This window comes from Condylura cristata, unplaced genomic scaffold, assembly GCF_000260355.1.
Source record: "Condylura cristata isolate star-nosed mole 26May11 unplaced genomic scaffold, ConCri1.0 scaffold00031, whole genome shotgun sequence".
In the NCBI taxonomy this organism is placed as follows: Eukaryota; Metazoa; Chordata; class Mammalia; order Eulipotyphla; family Talpidae; genus Condylura; species Condylura cristata.
The window spans coordinates 24,576,330-24,586,822 of NW_004567132.1; the positions used below are offsets into that span (position 1 = coordinate 24,576,330).

A 10,493-nucleotide genomic window follows, 5' to 3' on the forward strand; every position below is an offset into this window, starting at 1 on the left:
TGCTAAATGTGCCCATGCAAGGTTGTTAAAATTGCTGCATTATCCTAGGGTTGGGCCTGTGGTTGGGTCCTGCCCCCCGCAGCAGCTTGGGATCCACTCACCTAGCTGTGTTGTCTCAGTTTATATCCAGGGCTTTGTCGGGGCTGCTGGGGCAAAGGTCAGCCAGAGGTCTGCGGCATATCCTCAGGTCTCTGGTTCTGAGCTGCAGCCTTTTCCCACGATTTGGTTTCCCCTCCCTGGCTGAATCGTCTCAGTTTATCTCCAGGGTTGTAGCAGGGCTGGGACAAAAGACTGCCGAGCAGCCCACAGCTGCTGCTTCAGGCAGTTTTCCCTCTCTCCTAGACTTCTTTATCATCAATTTTACAATCTTGTTCTTTTTGAATCCCTGACCATCCTGCCCAGCCATTGGCAATGTCCATCAGTTATTCTAGATCTATACTGTGGCAACAGAAACTTTGCTGCTTTGCGAGGTGGGGGTTGAGGGGAAACATGATGAGAGACTCATCAGTCATGGGGCAGGTTTGCTACTTGAGCAGAAGTTCTTTGCCATGTATTGAAAGCATACAGACCAGTCAGTATAAGCTGATCATGCATCAGTGGTATGAGGAATAGGGTCCGGAGGGTGGGATAGGGGTGGGGGACAAAGTTTTCCAAGGGACAGGGAAGAGGACATCGTGACCATGTGTTGAGATATTTGCGTCAGCAAAGTATGATATCACAGAGTTATCCTGAGACCACCATGAAGATAATCACATAATCCTATCAACAGCGGCTAGGCGACCTCACAGTATGAGCTATACTCTGTAGGTAGCCAAGGGAGTGTTCTGCTGTGATTTGTGGGTAGCAAATAGTTCTCAGTTGCCCATGAGTGGCCAGCTCATAGGAGACCCCACTGCACTTTTTGGTCATCATACACTCCAAATATAATGAACAATCAGACCTGCCCACTAGAGGACTTTCCTCTACAAAGTCCTTCGATGCCACCTTGAGTGGAGAATGAAGCTGGCTACTTGAAGTTGTAACATCATATTGTCTGAATCTACTTATCAACCAGGCTTGAGTTTTTATCTTTCCGGATGTTGCTTCATTATCTTTCTCTGTGGAGCACAAGATGTTGGGTACATCCCAGGGGCCCCTGGAGCCACAGCTCGGGTCACTTCCTGCCAGGTCTCTTCTCCTACAACTGTTACCTTTCTGAGTGACATTTTCTCTTCTGTTTTAAGTTCATGCCCAAACTTGCTTGTGCAGTAAACTACTAATGTCCCTCTCTTGTAGCTTTGGCTCTTCATCTCCCCAGCCAACCTCTTCTTTAAAAAAACACTTTTCCTGGGCCCTCCCTGGTGGTGCAGCGGGTTGGAGCACTGCACTACAAAGCTAAGCCAAGCCGAGGCCGCTTCAGTGAACCACATAACACCTCTGCTGTCTCGCCCGTTGCTCCCTTCAGCAGTGTGCTTCAGTAGATCTGCCCGTTCTGCTCCCCACTCCGTCTCTGGTGAATCCTCTCACCACCCCTGCACCTCTGGCCTGTACCCCAATTCTGTATGTACAAATAAATTAAAAAATCTTGAAAAAAAAAAAAACACTTCCCTCAGGGTCCTTGTTGTTATAACTGAAATAGTGGTTTTCAAGATGACAATCCGCTATAGGTTTACACATCTACCTAAAAGTTCAAATTCAGAGACCAAGTGTAGGAATCTTTCTGTGGTGGAGGGTGGGGCAGGTGGCAAAAGTCCATATCAGTGTCAAAGGCCTGCACCCACACTAGGACTGTGGGTGATTTCCATTCTTTCTTTGCAGATTCTGTAAGTCCTACCACAAACATGTATTCCTTTTTTTTTTTTTTGTATTCCTTTTTTAAAAGACAATATGATGAAACTTCTTTTATAAATAAATGGATGATTCCAGGCATTTAGGTCTTCCATGCCAAAGGATTATTACTTTGATGTTTTTGTACCTTAATCACCTCACCTCATCATAGCAAGTGGACTCTGGGAGCGGGGCTGGTCACGGGTGGGGAGGGGGTGCAAATTGGAGGCAGTTGTGAGAGGGAAGGAGATGTGAGGCTCTACCCAACCAGGGAAGAGAGTGAGGGGGACCCCCAATCCTGCAGCCTTGGGGGAGAAGCTGTGGATTCTGCAGCACAGTAAAGGACAGTGTCTTTTTCTCTTCAATACACTGAATAGGACTTTATTAGCATTGTTACAGGCATTGCATTACATAGTAACTGGCCCTGGCAAGCACAGCCCAACTGGGCTTTGACAAGGAGACATCAGCAGAAGTGGAATCACCATGGAATTTTAAACAAATGTTAGAAGCTAACAAAAAGACAAGAAAGTTCCTTCTTAATCTTAAAGTAACAACTCTTAACAAGCAGAGCATTTCAATGTGAAAGTTTGCCCGGTCACCTTCCCTTCATGCTTGAACACTGCAGTGTCTATTCTTCATGGTGCCACAGATTTCTGGATTTTTAAAGGAAGTTTAAGGATTTCATGTTAATCTTTTTTAGGACTTTATATTCCTGTTTTTCATTCTGAATTTTTAATTCCATGAAAGTGTCAGCAAAACAATTATAAAAGCCAGTCCCTTGAGCACATGGAAATTGGAAGGAGACCGGGCCTGGCTTCTACCCCACTGTCCTCTTGGGGCCAGAGGAAGGACTGTGTGATGGGTGACTTTGCCTTGCTCAGTCCTGAGGGCCTGTAGGAGCTGGGCTGGCTCTGGTGGGGTATGAAGGCTGGCGTTGGCGGGAAGCCCCCTCTCACAGACCTGCTCCAGAAAACCTTGAACTTGTTGCCCTCACACCTAAGAAGACGGAAATGGCTGTGGTTTCAGGCTGTGGTTGGAGATAGGATAGATTAAGTTTTGAAAATATTAAGTGTAGAGGCTGTGGACTTGTGGTCCACCAGTTTAAAGTACTTTTGGGGAAAGGTGGTGGGGAAGGTAAGTGCAGAGTTAAGGGTTTTTTAGTGTGGGCAGGAGGTGAGAAGCCTGAGGAGGGGCCTTGCCTTATGAGGGAGCTTGAGTCTTGGTGATCATCTCCTCAACTCTTTCATTGCAACTGTTTTCCTCATTGCAACTAAGGAAAACAAGGGCCAGAGAGGAGGCTGGATTTTCTTGCCTGGGCGCCCACGGTCAGTTGATGGCAGAGTGGGGAACATAGCCCAGGCCTCCCAAACCAACCTGTTCTTTCTGTTTCAATAAAGGTGGAAGGCTTAGCTCTTTTTGGTGCTGGGAACCCTGAGGACAGGTGAAGGCTCCAGTCTTCTGGATAGCTCCAGAATACCAAGTTCCCCTAGTTGTCCTCAGTGGGAGGGGGGTAACACTAAACTGGTGCTGGGGGTGGGTCTGATGGAACTGACGCTTCCTCTCTACCACCTCCCAGTTGGCTTGGATTCTGGGTAGACTGAAGACCATATACTGAGAGGAGACTTCCTCCTCTCAGATGGAAGAAGTAGCCGTGGGGCGTGAGCCCCAGGGGGGGCAGGGATCACTTTTATTCACAGATACAACCCTTGCCCCTGGAGTGTGGCCTGGTCACAGGTACACACTACATTTCCAAAAAGTTAATAAATGACCATTATGTTAGGGACCAGCTCTGAGCACAGTTTTACAATGGACAAGTTTGCTCTCAGGGCACCAGAAGCCCACCATTGCTGGGTCCATCTCTAGGGTGGTTTCCCTTCCCTGAGACATCTGGTCATGAGCCTGCATGTGACCCATCCCTCCATCTGAAGGGTCTATCTCCAACTTCAGCACTGTCTAGTTTCCCCTTGAGCTTCACAAAAGTTTGGTCTTGATTTAAACACATCAGATACTGAAGATCAGCCCATCCAGAGGGTGGGCTGTGAGCCTCAGGCTGGTGCTGACACTCCCCGAGGGCTGGGATGGGGCAGGCCAGCTGGGAGCTTAGATTCTGAGAGGATGTGAGCAGGTCAGTTCCATGAAGGCCCAGCCAGAAGCCCTCAGGGTCCTTGGGCTGTGGCCTGGAAAGAGGAGGGGGGAGCAGCCAGCAGTGGCAACTGTCTGTTCATGCAGGATCTGCCATTGCCATCCTGATGGGCATAACACCTGCCCCCCGACGGCCTCCCCTTACTTGCAGGCCTGGACTTACCTGGAGATAAGAAGGGCTTTGAGTTCTTGTCAGAAATGGGAGTTGTGGGTACACTGGAGAGGACTGACTGTGGTCTCACATACCCTCAGGACCTGCCACAGGGACAGCATTAGGGCCTGAGACACAGCACCCAGCCCCCCTTTCCCAACAGAGGGCTAAGGTGGGTCCTCCTGGAAGGGGCAGCTCTTGCACTACCTGTTACCTGGTGAATGCTCTTTGTGTGGCCTCACTGACTTCCTTGGGCCACGCCTATGCCATGGGTGGGCCTCTGGTTTTAAAGCTGGAAGAGGTGGGGTGTTTGCCCAGAACATCCTTTGTACCCCTGTACCTCTACCAGCTCACGCTTGTTAGTGAGCAACCTCTATCCCATATTTGCATCAAACCACTTAAAGCTGCTTCTTCCTTTCCCATCTTTTTGTGTCCTTTTGTGACTTTTCTTAACTTGGAAACTGCCTTTTCTATATTAAAACAGTGGGGTAGGTACACCCGCCCAGTCCTGGATCTACGTTCCCTGGGGCTGCTCTGCACTCAGGACTGTGCAGACTCTGAGGATCATGGACCAGAAAGGGCAGAGGCTCCATGGTGAGGAGAGTCGTACCTGGCAGGCAGAGTGGGCATCCCAGCCCTTGGACACGAGGGTCTGCAGCTGGGGCATGAACTGATCCACAAACTGCTCACACTGAGGAAGGAGACAGACACGATCAGATGTCGGGGGTGGGGGGCGGGCCCTGACCTGGTGCAGGGCTCCTACACGGCAGCCTGGCCTCTCCACTTCGCTAAGATGCCTCCAGGGCTCCCTGACCCAGCGTAGCTCAAACATCAGGTCCCACTGAGAAGCTCTGGCTGTAAGGCTGAGCAAGCCGGTGAGCTAAAATGGGGGGTTCCTGTTGGCAAAGACAGAGACACTGGAGAGATGGTGGGTCTTAAACCAGGCAGAGGGGCAGAATCTTAGCTGCCAGCTTCCCCTCCTCCCAAAATATCAGTTCTGGAAGAAATCCTAAAGTTCATCTAATTGTTGTTTTTGTTGTTTTATAAAGGTTGATTTATTTATGCATACAGAACTGGGTATAGGCCAGAGGTGTGTGTGTGGGGGTGTGTGTGAGGATTCCCCAGAGACAGAGTGGGGAGCAGAACAGGCAGATCTATTGAAATACACTGCTGAGGGGAGCAGCGGGGAGGCAGGAGAGGTCTGCTGCGCCATGTGGGGCAGCTCCCTGGCCGGGGATCAAATCTGTGTTGTAGTGGCTGCAATAGCTGCAATAGCTTCATGGTGCTGCGCTTTACCTGTTGTGCCCCCAGGGAGGGCCCATCTAATCTTTGAGAGCTGATGGATGAGAGAGGGAACCCTGAAAGTCACAGAGCAGGGGGTGCCAGGCAGAAAGCTGCCTCTGGGCAAGAGTCTGTGGGCTGCCTCAAGATCTCCCTTTATGGGGGGATTTACTGTCATTGACTCTGAGAACTGAGACTCGCAGACCCTTGAGTCTGACCCTTGACCCTTGACCCCAGCTGCCTTTTGCAGGTGGATCTATCTTTCATGAGTCACACCAATGCGAGGAGTGGGGACAGAATAGAACCAGGACCCTGGAGAGAAGGTCAGGTTCTGACCCATTCCAGGCTGCTCTGGGGTTACTCATCTCAGTTCGCTGCTGCTCATCCATTAGAGAGCCCGCTGGTCTTCTAGGGCCCAGACCCTTGGTTCAGAGTTGACTGCAGGCCTTAGGTTGACCCTAAGTTACATTCTCACCCATCTGATCTGAGCTCTTCAAAGGCAGGGTCCAGCCCACTCTGGTGTATCTCTGGCTGGAGAACCCTTCCTGGCCTCACCCCTGCACCCCAAACAGGGCCTGGCTCCTGTGTTCATGTGCCCACCACAAACCTTTGGCCTGTTGAGCCAGGAGCCAAGGCAGGCCTGGCGCATCGCCTGGGGCATGGCCTGCTCACTGCTGTTGCCCGCCTGGGTGGCCACAAACACGCAGAGTTGGCACGTGGAGTCTTGCGGTAGCCAATCTCTCGACAGGGACTCCAGGGGAGCGAGCGCTAGAGGGAAAACAGGCACGGCTGTCCGGCAGAGCTGCCTGTCCTTGCGGGCACAGCGCATGGACTGGAGCGGGAGGGGTTGTGCGGGTCCAGGGCAGGGGGAGGATGAGATGGGCACCGTCGGGGCCAGGGCGGCAGGCTTACCTAGGCCAGCGCTGTCCTCGCTGGAGCACCGAAGGATGAGGCCGCAGACCACCTGGGGCAGCACGCGGCCTAGCAGCGCTTCCAGCAGGATGACCGTGTAGCGCTCGGCCAGGCACTGGCAGATACCGCCCATCACCAGGGGCACCACGTGGCACACCTGGGCCACAGCCATACCCAGCACACCCTGAGAGGGGCCGAGAGAGGACAGGATGGGACTTCCCTCGCCAGATCTACTCTGCGCCCAGCAACGCTGGACACTTTGGAGACAGTCCCTCGTTCCCTATGGGAGGACACTCCCTGTGGCTATAGCTAAGGACAGCGGGCGCTGGACAGTCCAGTGGGCTCCCTCAGAGTCCCGAACAAGGACTGGAGCCACACCATGGCCACAGCTCTACTCCAAAGGCTCTCGAATGGCAGAGAGGGATGTAGCAGGCTGGGTGAGTGTTGCCAGGGGCCCTTGGCAAGCTGGGGCAGACTGGAGCCAGAACGGGCTTCTCCCCCCTGACCCAGGGCTTGCCGTAGTGGATCAGCTCCTATCTGTGGCTTCTGGAGCCAACTTGTTCCTGGTTTCAGGAGCCCCTGAGGAAACCAGAAGTTTCTCCACACTCCAATTCCAAACACGGTCTCCGAATGGAAGGTCATGTGGAGAGGAGGCAGCACTGGCTCATTGCGCCATTCCTTATTCATTCAGCTGTGCACACAGAGAACCCACATGGGGCAGGCTAACGGTGTCCCCTCCTGCTTGCAGCCCCGCTGCCCTCCAGTGCCCGGAGGGTGGAGGTGGGGGACAGGCGAGTATGCGCCTCGAGTGTGAGCCTTCCAGGGGTGCCCTTCACCGAACGTCACCCCTCTGCTGGCCTGGGCTGGTGTCCGTCTCCTCCACTGAGGCTGCCCGTGGTCACACGCTGCCCCCACCCTCACGGTGCTTCACCCCGCGTCACTCTCTCTCCTGCCTCATTGCTTGCCCATCTGGCTCACAGACAGGGGAACACGCTCAGACGACTCCTGCCATTAAAAGCCTCTGCCGTCTCGCCTCCCTGTCCCTGGAAGGTTTCTGGGTTGTCAGGACCTGCGAATCTACTTCTTTCCCAGTTCTCTGCAGCCACTCCATGTGGGTTCTGTCCCCGTCATCTTCCAAAATATGCTCCAAAATGCTCAGGCTGCCGCCACCTCTGTTGTCGGGGCTCTGTGCACGGCTAGTCCTGAGCTCCCAGCAGCTCTCAGCCTTCCTTCTCCCTTCTGACCCCGTCCTTCTGAAAACGCAGTTCTTCTTGGGTTTCTGTGACACCATGCCGCCATTTCCCTCCACTCTCACTTCCCTCAAGCGCTGGCTGGCATTTCCATTTGCTTGAACTACCTCCACCCTGTCCACACCCCATTTTTGATGAGCCCATCCACTCCTTTGGCTTTACATCTTGCCCACAGCCAGCCACCCTCAGCTTCATATCACTGGACCTGACCTTCCCCTGAGGCGGGCTGGACAGCTGTCTGCTCGTCTAATCATGCAAGTGGCATGGGAGTCTCGGACATAGCATGCTGGGAGAGAACTTCTTATTTTGCTGCCAAATCTACCTCAGGTTCACCCACTTGGTTGTTTGGGCAGTTTACAGAGTTGCCATTGATTACTCTTGTCCTCACTCCTCAAATCCCACTGATCACCAAGCCCTATTGACATCCTCTCCCAGACACCCCTGTCCACTCTCCGGCTTCATCCACGCCCCATCATCACTAGTAGAGATTTCTGTGCTCACTGCTTGAAACCCTGCAGTAGCTGTAGCTGGCATTAAACATAAAACCCGATGTTTTGGAAAGTGGTTTAGACATTGCTACAAAGCCCAGCAGGGCTGATCCCTCTTGCTCCATCTCTGACACGCCCTAAGCCCTCCCCCTGCAACCACTCTGTTCCTCAGGCTTGCCAAGCTCGTTCTTGAACAAGTCTCTTAGCCTCTTAGGGACTTAGTACCCTCCAGGATGCAGCCTAATGGTCACTCCTCAGAGACTCTCCCTGTACAACCAGCCTAACCCTTCTTCCTTCACTGCCCGTCACCGCATCTGCTCTGCTTGAATGTAATATCTGAAAACATCACTCCCTGGCCAAAGCAAGCTCAGGTAAGGCTAATGGTAAGCTTCCTACATGGGCTCTGTGTTTGGGTGGGCAGCCCTGGTTGATGGGACTACTGGGTGATGTCACTATAGGTCTGGAAGCACAGGCTGGGGTGGGGAGGCCCATCTGTGGAAGTCTCCCTTTGGAAGTTGAAAGCAGTCGGGGTGTCTCCATCAGATGGTGGACTGCCAGAGGACAAGCTCTGGTCTTGTCCATTTTTATAGTTGACACTGGCGCTGTGCCTGGTGTGTAGTGGGGCCTTCATGTGGCTGAATGGGCTCTCGGCTGGGCACCTCTGGGTCTCAGCTGCACCTCTGAGGTCTGCTGGGTATAAACGGAGGTGCGGGTGTGTGTGTGTGGGGTGCCTTGCTGAGCTCCTGTGAACCAGGATGCCTCACCTTGGGAATCACAGATTGGATCCGCTTGATCAGAGTCCGACAGAGCCAGCAGAAGGGGAGAGGGATGGGGAACTGCTGCTCAGAGAGATCCTGGGGAGAGAACCATGGGTGGAGACCCGGCAAGGCACCAGAGGAGGCTCCTCACAGCTCTGTCTCCCCTGCTTGCCCCTCCCCACCTCCTCCCTACACCCAGGCCTCAGTGCCCATTGGCCTCGCTTCTGGCTAGCTCTCTGGATCTCCACCTGGCTGGTGGAGGGGCCATCAGTGTGGGGCCTCCCTCACCTGTGTGTGAGGCCCAGGCCATGACTGGAGGGCCGCAGTCTGCACGGGAAGGACCAGCTGGTTCAGCAGAGGGTCTGGCAGCTCTGGCCCCTGCCCTGGCTCTGGAAACCTGGGTGGGCACAGGCTCAGGTGCTCACAGATGGCCTTGGTGTTCTAGGGCAAATGCAGGGTGCAGGGCAGTTGAGGTGGGAAGCCCACTCTTGCTGAGGCTGCAGGACTCGAGGACTGGGGCCAGTATCTTTGGGCTGGGGTGGTGAGGAGCCTGCTGGATGGGTTAGGGGAGAACGAGGGCAGAGAAAGGGCTGTGTGGGAGCTTTGGGAATGTGTCTGGGAATGTGTGAATAGCTAATCGTGTGTGTTTTTAAAAATGTGTGTGTGTGTGTGTGTGTGTGTGTGTGTGAGGGTAGGCTTGTACACGTGAGTGTGTGGGTTTTGTGACAGTGGGAATGTGAGACTGTGTGTCTGTGTGTGTGTGAGGGTAAGATGAGACTGTGCTTGGACGTTTGTAGACCTGAACACAGCTGGAATCAGGCCCTGGCTGATGGCACCAAGTCGCCGGGCCTGGTTGTAGTCAGGGTCCAAGAGTGGGTGTGGGCGAGAGGATATGAGTGGGGGTGTGTGTGTTGCACAGGGTGGGTTATGTGTAACTCTGGATGTGAGTGGGCATGGGGTGCACTTTGGGGACCAAGTTGGAAGTGGGGTGGGTGGGCCCTCACGATGTGGTCCTGGAAGTAGCTGATGACCAACGGGAAGTAGAAGTCGAGGATCTGGTGGCACTGGGGCACGAGCAGCTTCAAGGGGAGGTCCTCGCACTCACGCTCTAGGAACTTCCGCATCGTGTTCTGGGAGGCCACGGGCCAGCAAGGACAAAGGGGAGAGAATCAGCCTGGTCTCTCTGGGGTCTGATCCCTCCCTGGCCCCCCTTCCCAGTCCCCACATACAGGGACACCACCAGGGCGCACTGGCCACCCCGTCCATCCCAGGGCTCCGGAGCTCGGAGCCGGGGACTAAGTTGTCTGCCACTCCCCCAGGAAAGACCGTCCCTAGCTGTGCTGCTGAGCTCTGGGCCAGGGCCTGCCGCTGGTCAGAGGTACCTAGCGCCCTCAGCCAGGCCACAGCCTCAGCCTGGGTCCAGCCCCTTTACGGGCTAATCTTCTCCCTGTTCTATCTCAAGTCTTGGACTCCAGGCTGTACCCCGAATCTGTGTTTCATCACCTGGAAAATGACCTCCTTGGTTATCTTGACGAGGAGAGGAACGATGGTTTCACATTCCTGGCATAGGTCGTCCTGGGAAGGGAGCCCTAGCGTTGGACTTATGTAGAGATATAGTCCCAGCACAGGTGGGCGACAGTCTTTAGGTAAAGACTGATAGGGTACTCCAAGGCACAGGCAACTGCTCCCCATCCTATCCCACCCC

At 53.8% G+C, this 10,493-nt stretch overlaps 2 protein-coding genes across 2 annotated transcripts in view; one reads left to right on the forward strand and one right to left on the reverse strand.

The window, feature by feature from the left end:
- Positions 1-2,796: 2,796 nt before the first annotated feature.
- SFTPB (surfactant protein B) overlaps positions 2,797-10,493 on the reverse strand; it is a 9,297-nt gene continuing 1,600 nt past the window's right edge. Inside the window, exons 3-10 of the mRNA XM_004691378.1 lie at positions 10,292-10,363; positions 9,793-9,918; positions 9,077-9,229; positions 8,795-8,884; positions 6,293-6,476; positions 5,988-6,148; positions 4,710-4,790; positions 2,797-2,802 (exon numbers count right to left, since the gene is read on the reverse strand). Coding sequence (XP_004691435.1) covers positions 2,797-2,802; positions 4,710-4,790; positions 5,988-6,148; positions 6,293-6,476; positions 8,795-8,884; positions 9,077-9,229; positions 9,793-9,918; positions 10,292-10,363 — 873 coding nt within the window. The remainder of the gene's footprint in view (positions 2,803-4,709; positions 4,791-5,987; positions 6,149-6,292; positions 6,477-8,794; positions 8,885-9,076; positions 9,230-9,792; positions 9,919-10,291; positions 10,364-10,493) is intronic.
- Positions 8,208-10,493, forward strand: part of GNLY (granulysin) — an 18,498-nt gene continuing 16,212 nt past the window's right edge. The window contains exon 1 of the mRNA XM_012731475.1: positions 8,208-8,401. The gene's annotated coding sequence lies outside the window, so the exon portion shown is untranslated. The remainder of the gene's footprint in view (positions 8,402-10,493) is intronic.